Raw genomic sequence first — 24,920 nt, forward strand, 5'->3', positions numbered from 1 at the left:
TGCCAAGATCAAAATAAGTAACACATCTATCACCTCCCATCGTCAGCTCTTTGATTGTGTGTGCATGTGTGGTAAGAATGCTGAAGATCTACTCTCTGCATCTTTCAAGTGTGGTTTACTGTGTCATTAACTATATGCTGTGCATTAGATCCTCAGAATTTATTCTTACAGCTAAAACTCCATGCCCTTTGACCTATGTCACCCCATTACCCCTCTCCCAGCCCCTGGGAACCACCATTCTATTTTGTTTCTATGAAATTGGATTTTCAAAAAATTCTACACATAAGTAAATCTCTGTCTGGCTTATTTCACTTAGAATAATGCCTTTCAGATTTGTCCATGTTGTCACAAATGGCAGGATTTCCTTTTTTTTTAATGACTGAATAATATTCCATTTTACACACACACACATACACACACACACATCACAGTTGCTTTACACATTCATCTGTCAAAAGACATTTAGGTTGTCTCCATATCTTGGCTATTGTAAATAACACTGCAGTGAACACGAGGGTACAGATATCTTTTCAGATACTGATTTCAATTCCTTCAGATATATACACAAGAAAGGAAGTGCTGGATCATATAGTAGCTCAATTTATAATTTTCTGAGGAACTGCCATACTGGTTTCTGCAGTGGTTGCATCAATTTACATTCACACCAACAGTGTATAAGGATTTCCTTCCATCCATGTCCTCACGAACATTTGTTATCTCTTGTCTTTTTGACAACGGCAAAGCCCTTTCTCCCCAGGCTTTACTGATTCCTCTGACATTCTGGGCAGGCAAAGTAAGGATATGAGCAATTTTCTGCAGTGTAAAGATGAGGAAACTGAAACCCAGCACAGCATAAGTACTCCATTGAGCCAGCCAGGGCAGAGGCTCAGACACAGCTCTGAGGTCTAGATTCCCAGCTGAGCTCAGAGACAATGAGGAAGATATAAGAGGAAGACAAAGGGAAAGAAGAAGAGGGGGAAACCCTCTCTCCTTTACTCATATCAAAAGTAGGGTATTTCCAAATGAGAGCACAGGCAACCTAGTCATTCTAAAAATAAGTAGCTTCCAAGAAGATACCAATGAGATACTGGACTGCTCCTGGATGTACCAGAACTCGGTCCAGTAGAGTAAAAATCATACAGCCAAAGAATCATAAGTAATATACGAATAACCTATGGAATAGCCAGAGAATAGAATGCTGTATAGTCATCAAAAACAATGTTTTTAAAGAAGGAGCAATGACACAGACAAAATACGCACTTAAAATGTTAAGTGAAAAAATTACACAAAACTTAATATACAATCCTAATTTTCCAAAGAAAAATACACAGAGAAAAAAATATTAGAATAATTGATTCCCAGTAATCATTATTTTCTTTTTATTATTTTTGTTCCCCTGCAATATCTTTTTTTAAAATTTTATTTATTTATTCATAAGAGACACACAGAGAGAGGCAAGACATACACAGAGGGAGAAATAGGCTCCCTGTGAGGAGCCTGATGCAGAATTCCATCTCAGGACCTCGGGATCACGACCTGAACTAAAGGCTCAACTACTGAGCCATTCAGGCGTCCCTATTTCCCTGCAATAGCTTGAAAAATACATATCAATTACTTTTACAATTGAAAAAAAAGAAACTAAGCTGGGCACTTGGGTGTGTGCAATCAGTTAAGCATTGGACTCTTGATCTCATCTTATAAGATCGAGCCCTGCATCTGGCTCTGCACTCAGCAGGAAGTCTGCTTGAGATTTTCTCTCCCTCTCCTTTCTCTAAAAAATAAATAAACAAAATCTTTTTTTTTAAAAGAAGAAAGAAAACTAAGCTACAGGGTTTCCTGTCTGCCTCAAAATCAAAGGAAACATAAAATAAAAATTGTTATTTTTGTTGTTACTTCTCAGTCCTTTCCTTAGGCCTTAACCATAACTTCTTAGCTCAATAAGAGGATGATTCTGAGAGCTCTTGAGACAGTGAGGAAGGATGCGCCCAGATTCCTATCATCTCTTAAAGATAAGAATTGTGCAGACAATTAAAATTAACCTGAGACTGGAAGTTTTATGTTGAGTCAATATTAGGAAAAACTGGATATAGACCCAAATGGTTTCTGAAGCACAGAGTAAAAGGTAGGTGTGTGTGTGTGTGTGTGTGTGTGTGTGTGTGTGTGTGTGTGACGGGGAGGACCCTCACAGCTAGGCTTAAAAGCAAAGAAAGGTAGGCTCAGGTAGAAAAACCAAGAGATCAGGAAAAAAATCCACTATCGTACCGAAAGAAGAAAATGGAATGGAAAAACTAAAGATGTTATCTCAAAAGAAAGAGAATTCATTTTCCTCCCCATTTTACACAAAAATCACGCTCAGACAAGCAGGGAGAAATTCAAAGGGAAACTCTTGACAGAGATACATAGGAAAACAAAAAAAAAGTCAGTCCTGCAAGAGGGGAGGCTGAAATCAAAGATGCTTCTCTCTCTCTCCCCAGACAAGCTGGGCAAAAAGCAGAATCAGAATAGCATGACGGAATACGGCTGCAGAATGCACGAGCCCTTAATTCCCTACACAGCCCTGGCCCTTCAGCTGACCAATACAATCACTGCCACCTTGCTACCTGTGAGTCAGCAGAGCATGGTGATGTGAAGAGATGATTCAGGGGCAGTAGGCTGCCTAGACATGGATCCCAATTCTGCCCCTAACCAGTTTCATAACCTTGAGTCAACTGCTTAACCCCTCTCCCCATGTGCAATGGAGAAGATGAAACCATCCCGAAGGGTTGTTGTGATGATTAAATAGGTTAATACCTATAAAGTACTTAGCATAGTCCCTGGGCATGTGTAGCTCTCATTTAGTATTAGTTATAATTACTATTATTTTTATTATTGCTGTAACTCTTATAATAAAAACTTGGTACCTAGTCAGCTTCCACACCATTAGTGGGATTTCTCCTGGGAGTACTAAGTTTCTATAAACTGTTTATTTCTATAGTACCTGATGAGTTCTATTAATAATCCTTCCCTTTTCTCAGAGAGGCATCTTGCAGTCAAGTATAAGAGGTACAGAGATGGTAAAAAGTAACTTGTCTGGAATTATCATTGATGTTAAAGCCTTCAGATGAATGACTGAATGAACACCCGAGGTTTGTATGATGGCATCACATATAATACTACACAATGGCCTTTTTATCATGTGAGAAAAAATCTAACTGCAAAATGGAGGGTTCAAACTGTTATCACCTTAATCTGAGGAGTCAACGTCAGCATCACATTGGCAGGCTAACCAGATATTATATATATTTCCTTATGTGATACGACATGAAGTAACCAACGCTGCCCATTATGCATACTAGTCAAAAATGTATAACTTGACTAGATTTGGCCAATGGAACCAACCTCCAATATATAGGAAATACAAGATACAGGAATAAGTTAGCAACAACCCAAAGAAGCAACTGGACAAATCTAGAAGGTGGGACAAGCTGCAGGACAACTGGCCTGGTCTATTCAACAAATCAATGTCCTGGAAAAGGAATAGTGCTAAATTAAAGAAGACTTAAGGGACATAAAAATTAGTGTGCATAGATACTAGCTTGGACAAACCAGTTTCAAGGGCATTTTTAAGATAATTAGGGGGATCCCTGGGTGGCGCAGCGGTTTGGTGCCTGCCTTTGGCCCAGGGCGTGATCCTGGAGACCCAAGATCGAATCCCACGTCAGGCTCCCGGTGCATGGAGCCTGCTTCTCCCTCTGCCTATGTCTCTGCCTCTCTCTCTTTCTCCCTGTGTGACTATCATAAATAAATAAAAATTAAAAAAAAAAAGATAATTAGGGAAATCTATGGCCTGGCCATTAGAAGAGACGAAAACTTAGATGAGATAAAATGGAAAAGTTAAGATCTTTTTTTTATTTAAAGATGTATTTATTTATTTATTTAAGAGAGTGAGAGAGCAGGGGAGAAGTAGATTCCCCACTGAGCATGGAGCCTGACATGGGCTGGATCCCATGACCCATGAGATCACGACCTGAGCCAAAACCAAGAGTTGGACACTCAACTAACTGTGCCACACAGGTGCCCCCATCTTTATTTTTTCGTATTTTTTTTTTAAGTAGGCTCCATACTCATGGGGCTCAAACTCATGATCCTGAGATCAAGTCTCATGCTCTACAGATTTAATCAGCCAGGTGCTGCAGAAAAGTGAAGATCTTGACTAAAATAACAGACTACAAAATAGTTTGTAGACTACAACCTGGTTTTTCATTATCATACTTTTGCTTCTTGTATTTCCTACAGTGTATATGTACTATAACCTTTGAATAGATTATTCAAAAGAATAGAGAACAGAGAAGAAGAGAAAAGGAAAAAAGAGAAGGAAAGAAGGAGATGGAGGGGGAAGGGCAGAGGAGTGGAAGGGAAGAGGCAGAGGAAAGAGGGAGGAGAGAAGCAGGTTTTGAATTTACTATTCTTAAAGCTCAGATTGTCCCCCTCAACCATGTGATCTGGCAACAACTATTTGCTTAAGGTACCACCTATCAATCCTGAAACTGGATGGTAGTGGGACATAGTAGAAAGAGCTAGGGAGTTCAAATTCCATCGTCATCTCTTTGTGGTCCTTACAAAGAAGTATTTTATCAATGTGAGCTTTAATGTTTTCAGCTATACAATGGGAAGAAAAATAACCTTCCAATATAATGTTCATAGCAGCATTATCCACAATAGCCTCAAACTGGAACTACACAAAGGTCGTCAACCGAAGAATGGATAAAACAAAATCTTATGTCCCAGGAACCCCGTTAACCAAACTGGGAACACTGGTCATCCTAGCTGCTGCCCACTGTAGAGGAGACAGAGTTTGGAGTTCAAGGCCCACTTTCCATGAAAGCCCTAGAAAGGTTGTCTTAAATATATAGAATATGTTCCAGAACTACGGACAAAACCAAACTAGACTCACTTTAACAAAGCATAAAATGAATCCCTATAAGTTCAAGGTGACCAGCCAGTAATTTAACTGGCTGCTAGAACAAAACTTAACACTTTTCAGAGGAACATAAAAATAATCTAGAATCTCTATAATGTGTCAACTACAATGTCTGATATGTCATAAAAAATTGGTAAACATGAAAAAATAAAGAAATGAGATTCATGGTCAAGAGAAAACCCCATAAGCAGAAACGGAAACACAGATGATATAGGTGTTGAAAATAGAAGATAACGGTTTAAAAATGTTGCCGCATATGTTTTGAAAATATCAAGAAAAGAGAAATTTCAAAAGTAACATGGACACTGAAAAAAAGACCAAGTGGAAATCATCAAACTAAAAAATACAACATCTAAAATAAAAAATTCATTGGATGGTGTTATTAGCAGACTATATACAACAAAAGAATTGATTAACTTTAGAAATTATCTAAACTGAAGCACACAGAAAATAAAAAAGGCATGCCTTAATGATCTGTGGGATTGTATCAAGGAGTCTAATAAATGTGCAGTTAGGGTCAAGGCAAGAAGAGAAATGGGATGGAAAAAAGTATTTGCCAGAAATTTTCCCAAATTGAAGGAAAAAAAACACTACCCATAAACCTGGAATATTTAGATATTGCACTTACCCAAGCCAAAGAAATTCAATGGCAATTACACTTAGAGTCATCATATTCAAAGCACTGAAGAAAAAAATATTGAGGCACCTAGCTGGCTTAGTCGGAAGAGCATACAATTCTTGATCTCGGGGTTGTGAGTTCGAGTCCCATGTTGGGTGTAGAGATTATAAATACATAAACTTAAAAAAAGAAAAAAGTGTCTGACTCTTGATTTTGGAACAGGTCTTGATCTCATGAGTTGTGGGATCAGGCCCTGCATCAGGCTCCACACTTAGCGGGGAGTCTGCTTGAGAATTCTTTCCCTCTGCCCTTCCTCATCCACGAGCACATGCCCCCTCTCTCATTCAAATAAATAAATAAATCTTTAAAAAAAAAAGAGAGATTCGTGAGAGAGACACACACACATAGAGGCAGAGACACAGGCAGAGGGAGAAGCAGGCTCCATGCAGGGAGCTCGATGTGGGACTTGACCCTAGGGCTCAGGGATCATGCTCTGAGCCAAAGGCAGATGCTCAACAGCCAGGTGTCCCATAATCTTAAAAAAAAATATATTAATGCAACCTTCAAGATTAAGAGATACACATTTCCAGTTATAAAATAAATAAGTTACAGGGATGAAAAATATAACTTCAGGAAAATATAGTCAAAAGTACTGTAATAATTTTGTATGGTAACTACACTTATTATAGTGAGTGTTTCATAATGTATACGATTGTCAAATCACTATGTTGTACACCTGAAACTAATATAATATTGTATATCAACTATACCTCAATTAAAAATGAAAGCAGCCTCCAAAGCCCCCAAGAACAACAATTGGCATCACACAGCTGACTTCTCATTAGAAACAATAGAAGCCAGGGGATCCCTGGGTGGCGCAGCGGTTTGGCGCCTGCCTTTGGCCCAGGGCGCGATCCTGGAGACCCAAGATTGAGTCCCACGTCAGGCTCCCGGTGCATGGATCCTGCTTCTCCCTCTGCCTATGTCTCTGCCTCTCTCTCTCTCTCTGTGTGTGACTATCACAAATAAATAAAAAAATTTAAAAAAAAAATGAAGATGGAGTTACCATTATACCTTTTGAATGTTCCACATACAACACCTTGGGCTCTTTCAGAAAAGGCAGATAGATAGCTGAGGACCAAGACACCAAAAAGGCAAACATATAAACTAACCTAAGCAGGAGTGCAGGCATCTGAGGCGCACACGCCCTCTGAGCTGAATCTTCCCAAGTCCAAAAAAGCCTAGACCACCCAGAGAGAAGCCCCAAGGGCAAAGACACAGATGCTGCTGACCTAAGAGTCACAGAAACCAACAGGGCTAGCTGCAAACTCTCCTCAGTGTTGGCTTTGGCAGCAAACCTGACGCCCCTTATCAGCAGATACCTTTGAAGTAGCTGGCAGCCTTCCATCCCCTACTCAAATACGCTCAGCTCCCCATCCTATTCTTTTCTACAAAGAGGATCTCTTCATCAGATAACAGAGTTAATAAAGCTCAATTAACCAGAACAGATTTTGCTACCATCAAGACAAATTGGGCAACTAGAAGAGCTGTCTGTAAAGCTGACCACCACGTTGTTTGTGATCATGTTCTAACACAGAGGAAATCCAATCGATCGCAGATATCCTGAGTCCCTTTGCAAGGAGGTGCAGGGTAGACTGGGGAAGAGAGGGTGGGGTAAATCAGTCAGCTACTCCTTCTCCCAAAGATGTCTCCAGGTTAAACTTTTTCTCAGAAGGGCAGGGCATAACCCTTAGAAGTCCATTCTTTCTCTCTACACTACTCATCAGGGACATTTGACGATACTGGCATTATGGATCACTGCTCCTCCTTTATTAATTATAACACCACCGCAGAACATGCCTCTTTACAATATCCAGTCTTTTTACATATGTGAAGCAGCTGGACTCAAAGACTCTAAAAAATCCTGTCCCCATCTACGGGGGATAAACAGGTAGGTAGGTAACTAAGTAACATGCACTGTTTTTGGTTTTAAACCTCTTTTATCCTTTTACTGCTAGACACATTTCATTGGTGCCAAATGAAATCTGACTGGTCATGACAAGTCTCTTGAAACTGACCAACCAATGGGAAAGGACATCTAAAGACCCTAGAGAAAAGAACTAATGATATCCCATTATTACATTTCTTCTTCAGCACCCTTCCTCTATCTCCCACTTTCTGCAGTGCGACTTACTCATCTGAATCCAGATTTACCCTTTGTCATTCTCCAAGAATAAAGTAGGAAAATCACAATGAGTTGCCTAGATGCTTCGACATTGTTGCCTGGGCAAATGTGGCTCACATACAGATAGACAGGATTTTATGGCTTCTGCTATGTTATTGGGTTTCCCCAGGATGGAAAGCAGAATACCTACAACACTGGTTCTCAACCCTGGCAATATGAAAGAATCAGCTAGGCCCTATCCCAGAGACTCTGATACAATTGCCCTGGGGTGAGGCATTGGCATGCTATTTAAAAACAATTTTTTTAAAAGATTTTATTCATTTATTCATGAGAGACACACAGAGAGAGGAAGAGACATAGGAAGAGGGAGGAGAAGCAGGCTCCATGCAGAAAGCCCGATGTGGGACTTGATCCTAGGACTCCAGGATCACACCCTGAGCCGAAGGCAGACGCACAACCACTGAGCCACCTAGGTGCCCCTAAATTATTATTATTTTTTTCCTCAAAATTATTTTTAAATCAACTTTATTAAGGCATAATTTACATACAATAAGATGTACACATTTTAAGTATTGACAAATGTACACACTCATGTAACCACCATGAGTCAGTCAACCCTTCATCCCACTCTGGCCCCAAGGTGATCACAATTTGCTTTCTATCACTATAGATTAGACCTATCTTTTCTAAAATTTCACATAAATGGAATAATACAGAATGTATTCATTGTATCTGGCTTTTTTTAATCAGTTATGTTTTTGGAGTTCATCTATATTATTGCATCTATCAGCATTTCATTTCTTTTTATTGTTGAGTTGTATTCATATATGGATATATCACAATATGTTTTTATATTCATCTGTTGGTGGATATTTGAGTTGTCTCCATTATTGACTATTATTAATACAATATGAGTCTCCTACATCAGTTATAACAAATTAATGCAAACTTGGTGACTTAAAGCAACATGCATTTATTCTCTTAAATTTTTTTAATTTGGGGGCACCTGGGTGGCTCAGTCAGCTAAGTGTTTGACTCTTGGTTTCAGCCCAGGATATATATAAATACACACACACACACACACACACATATACACTACAATTTCTTTATCCATTCATCCAATGATGGACACTTATGTTGCTTCCATATCTTGGCTACTGCAAATAATGCTGTAATAAACATAAGGATGCATCTATCTTTTGGAATTAGTGTTTTGTTTTCTTTGGATAAACACTCAGAAGTGGAATTGCTGGATCATATGGTAGTTCTATTTTTAATTTTTATTTTCTTACAGTTCGGGAGGTCAGAAATCCAAAACCGATTTCACCAGGCCAAAACCAAGGTGTCAACAGGGCTGCATTCCCCTGAAGGCTTTCAGGCAGAATTCGTTTTCTTGCCCTTTCCAGCTTCTAGAGCTGTACTCCTTGGCTCATGGCTTCTTCCTCCATCCTCAAAGCCAGTGGCCTAGCGTCTTCTCTCTGTGACTCTGCTTTCCTCCACTTCCATCACATGGCCTTCTTCTCTTTGGTCTGTAATTTCTCTCTACCTCCATCTAATAAGGACACTCAGGACTGCATTAGGGCCTACTTAGATAAGAAGCATAAGATCTTCATTACAAGATCCTCAAATTCACCCTATGTGCAAAGTCTTCATGTAGATAAGGTAAATTCACGGGTTGTAGGAATTGGGACGTGGACATCTTTGGCGAGGACCATTACTCAGCCTATAACAAAAACTACTATGAATAATCAGGTACAAGTCTTTGTGTAGATATATATACTCTTAGATCTCTTGGGGCTAAATATCTACCTGCAGAATTGCTGGGTCATATGGTAAGTACATACTTAACTTTATAAGAAACTGCCAGACTATTTTCCAAAGTGGTTGTACCATTCTATATTCTCACCAGCAACATATGAGAATTCCATCCATCCTTATTAACATGTTGTCAGTCTTTTTAATTTTAACCATTCTAATGAGTATGTATCACACTTATTGTTTTAATTTGCATTTTCCTGATATTGAGCATCTTTTCATGTACTTATTGGCCATTTACATGTTGGCCACTATATTTATATAAAATCTTTTGCCTATTTTTAAAATTTTGGGTAGTTTGTCTTATTATTGAGTTACATGTATCACAAATATATTCTCACAATCTGTGACATCTCTTTCATTTTCTTAACAATGTCTTTCTAAGAGCAAAAGTCTAAGAATTGGTGATGTCCAGTTTATCTTTTTTTCTTTTATTATTTATGCTTTTTGTATCCTAAGAAATCTGTCTCTTTAAAGTCACAAAGATTTTTTTTTCTTAAACTCTCCCAATGACTCTCACAGGGAAAGCTGAGAACTACTAAACAACTGGTCTACCAGGAATCTGCCTAACTTGCTCAATTTAACCTTTCTACCATGGAAACTTAGGGTACTACAGGCAAAACAAAAGTATAGTTAACTGGAATACTGTAAAAGGAAAAAAAAGGCGGGCACAATTGAGAGTATTGAGACTATACAAATTGACTGCTTCCAAGGCTAAGCATGAATAACTATGGGCTAGAAACAGTGAGCTGAAAAGCCAAGTCAGAGGTACATTCAGTGTGTTCCAGCAAAGTGAAAGGAAGAAGAGAGAGCAAGGCTGTCCTCTCCCCTGTGGGAAAATGCACACCTAAGTTTACTTCGGTTTAAGATCAGAACGTGGGACAAATGATTTCTATTCTTGTTGAGATTCTTTAGAACATGTCTCTCACAGAGACGACATGGAGCTGGAAGTAAAATTTGGCAATGTTTGGCTCTGGGTTTTGAAGCCACCGCATTAAACAAATGAAGGTGGCAGCAATAATATTTGCCTAAACCTTGGTTCCAACAGGGGTTAGACAGACTGAGCTTTCACTAAGCGAAAGGAGATGTCAGGAGCACCAAATGGGCTCCGTTTCCCCTGGAGTCCTAGACAAAGCGGGTCTGTTTCTATGCTCTGGACAGGAGGCTACTTTCTCTAGATGTTATATTTAGCTAAAGGAATCTCCATCATGGCTTCATGCAAAATGCAAAGTATGTCCCAGCAGACATAACCACAAACCAGAGGGCCGGCAAGGAGCATCCCTTTAGGGTGTTCAGTAGTACAGAGGGGCCAATTGTGCAGGCACCCTGACATCCCCGAATTAGCTGAGTTAAAACTGTGAGCCAGATTTTTGGCCAGCTTTCACATTTAATAAGTCTTTGTTTCCCTCTTTACTAGAGATCCTGCCCCTGGGGAGAAAAAAACCTGCTGTCCTATTTCACTGTCAACTTCTAGCTGCTTACCCAGACACCAAGTAGGAAAAACAATCCAATGTTGATGTTTAACACCTCCAAACCTTTTGAAGGTTTGTGTGCAAGAGAAAAGGTTAGGTTAATTCTGTAATTAAGTGAAATATCTGGATTTGACAGAAAAGGGTAAGAAAATCCAGAATACCCTCTATTCTGCACACCATACCCAGAGTCCTAACAGAATATGTGGGAGGAAACCTAAAGATTTAGAGTCAGATGAATGGATTTAAATACTAACCTCACCTCAATTTTTTTTTTTTTAGATTTTATTTATTTATTCATGAGAGACACAGGGAAGGAGGCAAAGACATAGGCAGAGGGAGAAGCAGACTCCCTGTAGGGAGCCTAATGTGGGACTCAATCCCAGGATCCCAGGATCATGACCTGCACTGAAGGCAGACGCTCAACCACTGAGCCACCCAGGTGCCCCCTCACCTCATTTTTGATTAATCTCCCTAAGCTTCAGTTTCCTCCTTCCTAATACAGCGGTATTAATAGCAACTACTTTATGGAATTATTGTAAAGATTAAGCATATAGAGTGCTTAATATTGTACCTGGCACAAAAGAGTTCAACAAATGTTGGTTTTGTTATCATAACCTTTGCTAGTGAACCATTAAGTTTTATATAGCTTTTTAAAAAAGAATCTAAAAAGGAGGAAAACCCATGACTTTTGCCGGTGAGAAATAGATCCAAATTCACATAAATCTCAGGTGAATTTTCACAGGTGTCCATGGCTGAACCAGAAATGGTTTTCCAATGTCTTTCCTAAACAGTGTGTTTCCAGAGAAATGTGGATTTCCCTTTTGGTGCTGGAACTAAATTTACAGGTAAAACAAAAGGTATATCTATTTTATACACTTGGATTCCTGTTTGGTGACTCTTGGTTGCTGGCCATTATAGCTAAGGGAATCTGAAACAATGCTTCATTCCTCAAGAAATCTGATCTTTAATTGTGTGAGCTAGCCCACTCTCCATACCCACATCCACTTTTGTTTGTCCATATCTTGAGCATTCCAGTTTACTTATCATAATTTAACAAAGGTCACCCAATAACCAGAAGGAAGCCCCCAGTACAGGATACCCAATACTGGGTATCATAAAATTCATCATAGAATTATAGTATACTAGATTTTGAAGGCAATATGAAGATCATATAGGCCAAGCACTTTTTTTTTTAACTTTTCCTAAAGTTAAGGCACAGAAAGAAGTAATTGTCCAAGGTTTCAGAGTTACCAGCTAGATTTTGAAGGCAGTATGAAGATCATATAGGCCAAGCCTTTTTATCTTTAACTTTAGGGAACTGAGGTGTATACAGAAAGAAGTAAGTAATTGCCCAAGGTTTCAGAGTTACTAGCAGAGTTGAGACCAAGAGGAAGGGTCACTTGGAAGAGACCTTTCTTCTGTGATAGACTAGAGCAAGCCCTGGGAAGACTCTCTTATAACTGCCAGTGTGGCCCGGCTCACTCCTTATTTCTCTGGTCTGATTACTACATCTTAATAAATGGGATTCTAATCCTTCACCTGCAACACACTTAAAGCAAAAGGGAATAAAAAATTAAGTTATGGAAAAAGAATCCTTCTGTGCCCATTACTAGAAAGCAGAGAGGCTCTCACCCAGCCAAAACAGAATTAATTTACACTTGTGATCAGCCAAGCCAGCTTCTACCTTAGAACCCTCTGCCTACAATGGACCCCAGGGGAGAGAGAAAAGAGATTACTCACCCAGTGGGATAGTAAACATTGCCTATTCAACAATCCTATACATATCTCTAATTACAACTATATTTAACTGATGAAAAAGTTTTAAGATCAAGAAAAAGTCCTATGGGCTACAACCATATACAATATGAGTAAATCTCAAAAACATATGTTGAATGAGAGAAACCAGACACAAAAGAGTACACACTGTATGATTCTATTTATATAAAGTATGAAACCAAGTAAAACGAATGTCCGATGTTAAAAGTCAAGACAGTTGCTATCCTTGGGGGTTGGGACCACCCTTCCCAACCCCCTGAGGACTGTGAGGAAGTGAGAGTGGGAATCCTAGGGTACTGAAATAATCTATTTCTTGATCTGGGAGCTAGTTACCATGTGTGTTCAGTTTGTAGAAGTGCATGTAGCTGTAAGTCTGTTATATGTGCACCTTTCTTCAATAAAATGTAATACATAAACAGTCCCATGAGTAATTAGAAATTCTTTCTTATGCCCCGATCAAAGAAATACACAATTTACGTAAGGAGGTCAACTCTGAGACCATGGCTAAGAATATCTTTCATGGGCAGATTTTCTTTCTGGAGGGCAGAGGCCCCATATTTTCTATATGAACCATGCAGTTAGGCTCTTGGTGAAATGTGAATGGCACCTGAAAAACCTGAAGCACTCAAGGCTTTGATGATGGGTTGCCTTCAGCATACACATCTCTGAGTTCTGGATGGGCCAGAATCCTCCTTCAGCTTGGCTCTTCTCTAACATTCTAAAGCTGGGAGAAAAGAGAGCTGAGAGTTTCAGTGAAGTCTAGATAGCTGAACATCCCTCACAGAAGTTTTTTCTCAGATGAACAGAGAAAATGAAGGAGGAAACAGTCAGTCAGTCCCTGTCCTTCTAGAGTTAATCTAAGTGGCTGTCAAGGTCACAGAGAAGAGCTGAAGTGGCATCTGATTACTGTCAAGGTTCTACCTAAATAGCCTTCAATTTTTTTTCTAATAAAAGCTATATATTTAAAGAGTATGACATTATGACTTGATGTGGATATATACATAGTGAGATGATTACTACAGTCAAGCCAATTCACACACCTCACACGGTTACCTTGTGTGTGTGTGTGTGTGTGTGTGTGTGTGTGTGTGAAAAGAACCCCTGAAATCTACTCTCTAGCATATTTCCAGTATTCAGTACAGTATTAAATTAACTACAGGCATTCATTTTAGCTACATCCTCATGTCACCAAGGGTTGCAGAATAATTCAGATGAATGACAAGGAAGCTAGAGCAGATGCTGGAAACCATGAGGAAATGGTGAAAAGTACCTTCACCCCTAAATGAAGTATGGCTCCAACCGCAGTGCAGCCAGGCTGCTAAAAATAGCCAGTAAACTCCGGGAGAAGTTCTCTTTCTCTTCCTTCTTTTCATTGTCAGGTGCTTTTTACTCTTCATATCCTGTCTTTAAGACACAGGAAAAGCCTCTACACAGATGCATTAAGTAGATGGAATGTTCTAAATCAGTTCTTTTTCATGCTGGTATAAACAAAAGAATTGGGTTCTAATTCCAGACCTACTGAGATCTGGAAAACTTCCTAATGTTAAGAATTGAAAAACTGGCTACTATTGACCACAGTCCTGTTTACCAAAGTTCTTTCTCTCCCAGCCTTGAATTTTAACACTGGATTTTGTCAAATGAAAACCAATGGATTTCCTATATAGGAAACCAACGAAATAGCCCTATATACCTACCCCCTTTATATCTATAACATTGTGGGAAGACTATTTGCCTTCTGAAAAATCTGGGGATATCAGAGCTTGAATGTTAGACATGATACATTATATAAAATGGTTGGAGCTTTTGCCATCATTTGTAACTAGTGACTCCATTGAGAGAATTTAGGTTGAGAGAGCTTAGAAATAAGGTTCCTTAGTCTCCAAGAGATTATTTCCACCACTGACAGGTAAGGTCTATTTGGCATTAGTTTTGTAAGATTACCACTAAATTCATGAGTTCACCTCGGCCAAGATGAATGCTTGGAAAGAAAACTAAACTGAATCACAAACATACATGAACTAGAAGAGGGAAAGGTGAAACCACACTGAAGGTTCCCAAATCTCAACAGTTTCACAAATCACTCAAGGACATCAAGGAAACACCGTCATCAGCAAAATATGCAGATTATGAATTATGTTGCCAGTGTTGGGATTGTATCTTGCAAACGGTTACTCACAGGGTTACTGTTGATTCAACTCAGAAAGGAAGAAAAGAATGACTATTCAGGGTTTTTTTTTTTCCTCCCGAGATCACAGTAGGAAAATGAAAAGCCTTTTAACTGGGCCAATACTATAGTCTTTCTCTTATTTACAAGATGGTGTCATCGCTCCACCCAGGGATCTCCGTGCCTAGAAATAGCTATATACCTTTTTAAAGAGTCTTCCTGAGTCCTCGCTGACTTGGACAAATCGAGGAATGATATTATTCAGGTAGATGTCACTCAGGGTGGTATGGTCCCTGCTCTCCCGCTTCACCTGGTTTAAGAGGAGATTCCAGCAGTTGACTGGAGAGAGTACATTCTGATCCTTCCTGCAGAGAAACAGCAAGAAAAAAAAAATCAGTGTAGGTGAGTAGCCAGGGCCAACAGCTATGAATATAGTCCATGTCATAAAATCACAGTGATCAAAGCTGAGTCAGAAATAGACATCTTTCCTTGAAGCCTGCACCTCTAGTTTTCTCTTTATCTGAAACCTCAGTGGAGAAAATAAGAATAATGAGAAGAGGAGGGAGGAGAGAGGAAGAGGGAAAGAGGAGAAGAAAGAGGAGAAGCAGGATTATCTGTTGAGTATCTACAATGTTCTAGGACTTTGGTAAATGTTTTACATGCATTATCCCATAAGTTTCATAATTTCCCCTTAAGAAAACATTACTGTTATCCCCATTTTGCTAATTAGAAAACTGAAACTCAGAGAAGTTGTCACTTGCCGACAGCCAAATCATAGAGACATTAAGGAAGAGTCAGGGACTAGTACCACAGCTCTACGTTTTCTGACTAGAACAGGTCTAGGCTATCCAACTCCGAAGCCCATAATCTTAGTCATTAAATCATTTGGTTTGTGTTTAGGTTTATTTTTTTTTTGTGTGTGTGTGTGTGTGTTTAGGTTTAGAGGCAAAACTTAGAAGTCTAAAGACAAGAATTACAAGAGCACTACAGACCACATCTCCACACATTTATTCATATTAGGATTCAGTGAAGACAACAACCTTCAAGGCTTTTGCTGTGAAAAAAGTCCCTAAAAACCCTTAGTCCCAAAGACACATCTAAGGAGGTTCTGAGTTCATGGGTTGAGCCATCATGTCATGTCCCATACAACCAAGAGCACAAACTATATCTGAACACATGTATTCCTAAAACCTCTACACCTGATTGGAGCAGTCAAGTGCCAAACCTAGGAGTTCTTTTCTAATGAAAACACTGTGATCCAAAAGAATATACTGATTATCTACTCAGTGTGTAGCACAGATTCAAGCAACAGAAAGTTCTGTATCCGCAAGCTGGATTTCTTTAAAAAGAGAAACCGAAAGTAGGAGTTGTTTGCTATATTATTTATCAAGGGCTTGCTGTGCACTTGGCATGTGGCTGGGGCCCTATACTCAACGTTGTTTAATTTGAACCCTATGACAGCCTGATGAAGGATGTATCATTAACACATTCAGCAGATGTGGGATGGGAAGTTGACTCAGAAAAGTTAAATATCTTGTTCAAGGTCACATAGCTACACAAGTGGCAATGCTGGAATTAAAAACCAAGCCTTGTCGTTGTAGAGAATTGGGATTAATCATTGCAAAGAATCACAATCTGTTCACATTATTTCCCCTTCTTTCCTCCCTACAGTCAGACTCTTAAGGCAAAGAAAGTGAGTGGACAGTGGCTTGGTTCTTGCGTCAGCACTGCCTGCATTCAGAGCTGGAAGCTGTTGGGCAGCTGTGATTTGTAGAGCTTGGAATTTAACTTTACAAGGGGCTTTTTCCAATCTGTAGTAAGGTAATTATTAGCAACCAATCGTACCACACCTCCTCTGGCTTCAGAACACACCAGACCATTTCATCAACTATCTAACCAGCACTGAGAAGTTACTTCAAACCAATGAGCATTGGAGTCCAAACTGAAACTGATCTATATCTGCCCCCCACCCCACCTCTGCCCCCAGCGTAACACCTCTGTAGTCAGAGCACCTAATATTTCATTTCTGACCCCTTCAGCAACATTATGTCCTTTATTGTTCTAGGAAAATCAAAAGATTTCTATGGAAATGAAAAATATATATATTAGCTGAAAGAGATACATGTGTAATTAATCCACTCCTTTCAAAATGTTTAGCATCTGAAAAACAAACCAAAAAAAGCAAATAGGAAACAATCTTAAACTCAAAGTTGAGCATAGGCCTTCAGGGACCTTTGATGTTTTCACTGCAAGAAAACTTTCTAATACATTCCAAATCGGTTTCAGTTACAAAATCCTAAATAATTGAGTTTCCATTTTTGTTGGGTGGCAAAGTATCCATGTCCTTAGTAAGCATGGAATATATCAGGCACTTACACTTGCTTCTTTAAAAGAGCAGGCCTCACAAGATCTGAACTTGACAACTGCTCAATCTGCTTCTTAGGGGTGGACATGGGTTAGTAGTCTCTATTAGGTCCTTCCTTATAGTGCTTCATGCACATAAGAATGGAACTGCAACTCAATTTCACCAACATACAAACGTTTGTATCTTAAATGAACAAAGTACAGTATTAGGGGCTTTTAGTTGTAAAAGTGCTGATATCTCTCCCTCTGCCTGTGTCTCTGCCTCTCTCTCTCTCTCTCTCTCTCTCTCTGTGTCTCATACATAAGCAAAAACCTTAAAAAAAAAAAAAGTGCTGATATCACAGGACACAGTGGGAAAGAAAGACCTATAATATAGCAGAACATTAGAGGTATGAACAAAGGGCCAGTTACCCACAAATGTACACCGCAGATCACAAGTGATGGCAGGAGAGGCAAAACCAATCGAATACCATGGAAGAGGATACAGAGCATAAATCCCAAGGGGGCCCTCAGAAGAAAGGATGAGTAAACGAAGATGAGTTAATACAAGGGATAGGCAGAAGTGGGACTCTTTTATTATTTTTTAAGATTTATTTATTTATTTATTTATTTATTTATTTATTTATTTGCGAGAAAGAGAGAGAGCAGAGGGAGAGGGAGACAAGCAGACTACCTGCTGAGTGGGGAGCCCGACATGGGGCTCGATCCCAGGACCCCAAGATCCATGATCTGAGCCAAAATCAAGAGCCAGACACTTAGCTGACTGAGTCACCCTGGCACCCCAGAAGTGGGAATCTTTTAAAACAAAAAGCTTTATGCCTTAAAACTAATAAATTTGTAAATACATTAAGAACTATATATTTAAAAACAACAAAAAAAAAGAACTATATATTTATAATTATACCAATAAGTTCTGAGGTGGCAATGTACTTTTAGCACATATTCTTCTATCCTTACAGCAGGTGCTGTGATGGCTATTATTGGTTTCAGTGAGTAGGAATTCTTAAAGTATGTTCTGAGAAACTCCAGAATTATTGAGAAATAATTCAATTTCAAACAACTGTGACACATCCATTCAAACGAGCAACCCCCAGTTAAATGTGTCAGGGACCCAGATTCCCTGAGTTAGACACTATCACAATGTCTCCTGGGCTTCTAGGTGAGTTACATTGTGTGCAAACTTTTGAATAAAGAACCAATTAGTGTATCCAGACTTCTGAAAAATGTGATGTTGGTTAGATCGGATGTCCTGCACAGGTTTCATTTTTAATTCCAGCCTGTGTGCCTCCTTAGGTAATGCTGTGCATGTGAGCACGTGATTTGACACACAGTGGCCAAGTTTAATTACATGCCATAGTAGACCATGGTTGGGTAGTGAGAATGCTCAATATCACCCCATCATTAACAATTGTTTTAACACTTATTACACTTTTTCGGGCTTACCCAATAATATTAAGGGGAATGGGGATCGCTGCTAGGTAATGTTAGTGATTCAACTTAAAAACAAAAATATCCTTTTTCAAGAGCCTTGGCCAATTTAAAACTATCTCAGGATTATAATTCATCTGTGTGAATCAGGATTTTCTTGATATTAGGCAACCCAAATCAGAGCCAGGAATAACCTGGATGCTGAAACTGATATAAAATTGCAACTCTGATTCATAATCCCAATTTCAATATTTTGGGTCATGAACACAGCCTCACTGTTCTCACCAACTGACCCTGTAATGAGTTCTCTTCATAAACTTGCACTTCAAAGGTGGATTTACACCAGTAAGGCACTGCTTTGGATCTGCTACGTCTATGCAAGATTTTTATTTTAAAAAAGCCTTTCAAGATAGTATTAAACTCTGTTGTCCGCTTCTTCTATGGGTCTGTTACTCTTTTTTTACTATTACTGCCACTTTTCAGGCAATATTTTTAGTTCTTTGAGTTTGTATGCTTTCTTGGACATAATCCTCCTTTCAACTGAGGTGTTTTAATTAATTCATTTATTTATTTTGGGATAGTGGTGGAGCGGGAAAGGCGAAGGGCATGTCGTAGGAGGGGAACACAAATATACCATAGAGACAATTTTCCCAGCCAACACGAACAAAGATGAAACACACTTCGGGCTGGAAAATAAGCAAGTCAACGAGACGTGATTTCATAGGGAGCATATTAAGGTTCTGCTCGAGTGGTTTCCTGCTTCAGCAGCTTTGCAGCCTTATTTTATTTGGGGCTGCTAGAGCCAACGGAACTTCATTCGGTTAGGAGATTGAAATTTGTCTTTATATCTTTTCCATCTATCATTTGTTTGTACAGTTTCTTTACTTTCCCCGCCCCTGGAGTCAGGTTGTGTAATACTTGGGCATTTAAAGAAAAGGGTCTCCGTCCCTCAGGAATGTACTGAACAGCTGCAAACCTCCTCAAACACTAATCCCTAAAAAGCAGACAAAATATCCAGAAGTATTTTTCTTACTTAAATTTTTTTTTTCAGGAGGCAGATCAAGAAAACATAATATTGCACTTGAGAGGGAATGATGCTGGAGTCAAAAAAAAAAAAAGGAAGAAAGAAAGCAAGCAGGCCCAGAAAGTTACAAGCTGGCTATGCATCCACAAAAGAGATCATCATTATAAATGCACTGAATTGATAAACCTGCACAGCTGAATCAGTGGCTTCAAATATATGAGGCCAGTTTTTCTCCTTCAACTACAGACTACTCATAAATGCTCAACAAACTTAGTGGCAAATGCTCAAAGGGATTTCTCTACGATATCTAGGGCAAAGAGAGAACTCTATAAAGGTCCAAATTGGCCTCCATGTTCCACTTCTCTTTTTTGCCTTCTCCACTCTGTTTCAGTTGTCTCCCCTATAAAATGGGCATGCGCCCTGTTGGTGTCCATCTAGCTCCCTAACCATCTGCAAAGCCCGACTGTAACATCCCGAAGCCCTCCTGGCCGAAGGTGCTATTTAGTGAAGAACTGCTGGGCTCACAGCTCTGCAGATGGGACGCGTGACACAAGCTCAGCATCAGCGGCTGGCCTGAGCTTCTGTGCAGCTCTACCAAGGTATGTTTCCTTCCCACAGTCTCTGACTTGCCCACCTACGGGGCTGCTGTGCGGGTAAAATGAGATGCCAAGAGCAAAAGAATGACATCAACAGTAAAACACTGTACAAATGTGAAGAAATATTATTATTTTTATTTCCAAACAAACTGGGATCAGCTTTCGTCAATTTCCAACAGGCTCCTCACCCAGCCCTGGGCCAGGGCCAAGAGCGCAGTCTGCTGAAAATGCACAGCCCTTGGCCAAGAGTGGTAGGGATAAGACAGCAGCAATAGGCAATTAACCAAGCAGCTGTACGTCTCTGGGAAGACGTGAGGGAGATACCAACGGGAGAGCAAGATTTAATCTTCCACTGTCCTTTCTTCCCCTACGGACCAGGGTGGAAGAATCAGTCCTGCATTCTGCACAGGGAACCATGTGCTGAAGGAGACAGGAAGGAAGCCAAAGAGAACTCAGATCACCAGAGCCCGAGATGCTTCAGCAACTTCTGCTGAGCCCCTCTTTCTTGGAATTCCTATCAAACCTGCCAGTCTGTCCACAGCATTGGCAAATATCAATATATCTAAGAGAAATGCCATTTCTCACATTCAAAAACAGGCACATATGTGATGATAGACAAAACCCAAAATGAGTTAAATACATCCAATAGATGTTAGTAAGCAGCCAACTATGAAGAGGATATAAAAAAGGGGAAAAAAAAAGTACCTGCTTAATAAAAGGGATCATTTAGTGACAGTTGGACAGGGAACTAGTGACAAGCAGGGAGTTGGATTTTTAAGCCTAAATTCCCTCCTGGCACCTTGATTAAAATGAAATGAACTGAGGCAGCCAAAGAGATTATTTTATTCAGATGAATGTTATTAGCCTTTCTGGCTTATTTTCTCTATTATGCATTTTGCTGATGCTGACAGAAGCAGACGGGCTGGATGGAGAGGCAAAGCTGCAGCGGATTTATGGTTTGACAGTGCCATGCATAAAATCAGACCCTTTCTGACCCAGATAAGCCAGAGGATGGATGGGATTTGTTGGGGAAGGTGTTTAAAGAAGGAGGGGAAAAAAAATCACCAAGGTGGGAAGTGACTTGAAAAAGATTCTTCCTGTAATGGTGGCTGCTGGTTGTGCAACCCAGGAGTGCAGTGGCAGCCTGGAGGCATCTTTCAAAGACAGCAGGCAGGGAAGGAGGGGGAAGGCACACTTCTCACAGCTCCGCTTCAGCTCTGCCAGTAGTGAGATCAGGCTAGGAGAGCTCAGAGACAGAAAAAGGGCCAAAGGCAAAAATGTATATTCTATGTATGGAGAAATGAGCTTCCACAATTTCAGGGACAAGTTAATCCCACAAATTGTTTTCAGTAGCCTAGACAGATGATTAGAAAGGATTAAAGCAGTGGTGTACCCACCTTACTCAAAATAGTCTAAGTTGTCCCCTATAATCAGGTTTGGGGGAAACGCTGTATGGAAATAGAATTCTTGTGGCTCTGGATTAGCTCCAGGGAGCCCAGCCACACCCTGGGGACCATGGCATGTCCCCGAGCTGAAAGCTTAAGAGTCTGCTTTGAAGTTGAGAACTGGACTAGCACCATGTCTGAGATCTTAATAATTATTTCCTGAATGATTATAGCACCAATGTGCCCCTGGGTTAGGTCAGAGAACTGGTAGGGGTTCTCAATTCTGAGTCATCATGGACCCTGACTGGAGATGTCTCCATCAATTTATGACAGGAAAGAGACTCTGCTTTCCCTCCAACCATCCCCACCCACCCCGTGTTCATGGCAGGGAGAGGAAGGCTAGAGATTCCTTTAATCTCAAGACAGCTCCATGGACCCCATGAGACCGGACACGGCAGGGGTGGAGGGTGCCTACACAAGATTTAAATCTCCATCATTCAGGTTTCTTGCCTAGATCCCTGACATCTTATTGTCCAGGTCCCTTCTCTGAGTCCTTGATCTCTAGTCATCTTATTCCATTCATTCAACAAATACTGAGCACCTACTATGTGCCAGGTACTATTCTGGACAGTAGAGAGAAAGGGAACAACATTCTTATTTCTGACCTGCTTCTCCCATGTTTGGAGGACTTCCTGGATCCAACACATGGTCCTCCTGCTCCTAGACTGTCCATCAACCACAATTCACATCTTATCCTGGTCTCGATGCTTGTGTGTACACTGACATGTTATGGAACCCTGATCCAGCTGATGTAGAAGATCTGCCTGCTCAGCAGCCTTCTCTATGGCTTCTGCAGACCTGGGACCTTCCCTTTGTTTACACCCTCTGTCTTGCCACTAGCATCCTCAGAACTATTGGAAGGTATACACAAAGAGGTGACTAAACTCTCCCTGTGTACTCTGGGTACAATCTACAAGCTAGAGAACAAACACTATGCACTCTAACCCAATAGAGTCCATAGAATCAACAGCCTGGAAATGCATTCAGGTATCACATTTCCATCCTGAAATCCACCCCCTCTCCCCCGCAAAGAGGCTGAGACTATATCAATAGGTGGGAGCTGACTAATTCACTTAAAAGAAAACATCATAGCAAGAGCAAAAGACTTAACAAAGATATGACTGATGACCAAGAAACAAAAAATATATGTTTCTCAGTTTAAAAATATTTTTATAACCATCTACATTAGCAGTTAACATATATCCCTTATATAACAATGCAAAGGATAATGTGTGACTAACTCTAAAATTATATCTTCAGTTTTTTCTTCTCTAGTTAATTAAGATGTCACCAGAAACCTCATAAGTAATTACAGCACATGACAAACATACAGAAAAAAAAAAAATACACGCAGATGTTTTAACAGATTTTTTTTGAATGAATGAAATCTTGGGAGAGAACTGAGACAGACAGCCTGGCTCACCCATAGTAGCTCCTTCCAGAGACAGAGATACCTGTCTGTGCCAAACTGGAATGATGTCACTCAAAAATCCACACTTCTTTTCAAAGCAGTAACCACTACCTTGGGAGTAGGCATCTCCCTGACACGAGGCACGAGCAGAGAAGCTTGATCTACAGCCAGTAACTCCTGCCTGGCAAGTAGTGCTTACGCATGTCAGGTGCCAACAAACCACTTGGGAAGAAAGGGTATCCCTAAGTTTCAGACCTCCCCCTCCTGAATACCTATTAATGGGACAATGAGTTCCCAAACATGGCTCACAAAAATAGTGAAGGAGGAATAAAGAAATATCACTTGATTCTTTGAAACTACAGAGCTAAATGAACTCAAGTCTCAATACTCATCAGATCAGCTCCATGCATTGCTATCCATTTTTATGTATTATTTTGTATTTTATCTCGCCTTATTGGAAGGAAGTCTCTTGAGGTCAGGGTATATTTTGGAATAGTAGTGAACATCGATCACTAAGAATTGGGCAGGTACTTAATCAGCACTAGCTAATGACAGATGCCACAGTCACAGAAATCTTGTAAATGTTGAGCACAGTAAAAAAATTCATTTAATGAATAGTTAGCATCTTCAGCCTCCATCAATCCTGCCTAATCAACTGCTGTAGCATGTATCTGGGTGGTTATTGAGTAACTGAGCTTGTACGCCCACTGGCTGTGTGCTCTAAATGACAGCGTAGTACTAACCATGCAGTACTTCACTGGCAGAGTTGTAAAGGGTTGAGTGGAGTAGGAGATGCCCTGGTCAATTTCCAGGTTAGCAGGTTACTGAGTTCTACAGGTCTGTAAGTAATACGGGCGAACGATGGTATCTTGTCTCAGTGAGGTAGTACTCCGCAAAGCACCCTGAACCATGCCTCTGACCTGGAGTCTAGTCTTAGCTCTGCTCCTTGCTAGAGCTGGGTAATCTTGAATCAGCCACAGACACACTCTGGGCCTCAACATTTCTTTATCCACTTAAAAAAAATAAATGGGGGAAGCAGATTGGCCCTGCCTAACTCACATGGCTATCATGAAGAACAGGTCAAACAGCATGATGTCCATTAAAAAAGGTCATAAACACTAAAGTGCTCTACATCTAAGAATCAGTATTGTCATCATTTGTTATTACCATGATAAGTATTATCATCCCTTGTCCATGCAATGGGTTCACACCCACAAAACAAAGTGGCTAGAGTCGTGTCTGAAGAGACACACATCTCAAATGTCCCAGGCCTTATTACCCAAGTTTGCAGTGAACGTGGCTTGATAAATTGTATACTTCATCATTGCACTAATGAGGAATACATTTTGTGATTTTTAACTTATCATCTGGGTTCTCTGGAAACTTCCCAAATCAGTGAATCTCCTGTGTCCAACCTAGAAAAGAGGATTTAGAAGGAAGACTTGTCAAGTGCAGAGAGAAAAAGCCAGAAGGTACAAAAAGCAGCATCATGGAACTTCAGATCTAGAAGAGACTTTCTCGGTGGCCTAGAGTCTGGAGCTAACTTATCATTTTCTAAATGAGGAACTGAGGCTCAGGGAGCCTGAGGCCACACAAATAGTGGAGGAGCAGGGCAACGACCCAGGTCTCTTGAGTAGCAATCCTTTTCTCAGCTCGTGTTT

The 24,920-nt window shown here is 40.1% G+C and overlaps 1 protein-coding gene across 11 annotated transcripts in view; it reads right to left on the reverse strand.

Annotated features, from left to right (window-relative positions):
• SRGAP2 (SLIT-ROBO Rho GTPase activating protein 2) overlaps positions 1 to 24,920 on the reverse strand; it is a 233,339-nt gene that overhangs the window by 101,073 nt on the left and 107,346 nt on the right. For all 11 annotated transcript variants that reach the window (XM_077887124.1, XM_077887122.1, XM_077887123.1 and 8 more), the window contains exon 4: positions 15,194 to 15,356. In XM_077887124.1, coding sequence (XP_077743250.1) covers positions 15,194 to 15,356 — 163 coding nt within the window. The remainder of the gene's footprint in view (positions 1 to 15,193; positions 15,357 to 24,920) is intronic.

The sequence above is a fragment of the Canis aureus genome, chromosome 38 (genome assembly GCF_053574225.1).
Source record: "Canis aureus isolate CA01 chromosome 38, VMU_Caureus_v.1.0, whole genome shotgun sequence".
Lineage (NCBI taxonomy): Eukaryota > Metazoa > Chordata > Mammalia > Carnivora > Canidae > Canis > Canis aureus.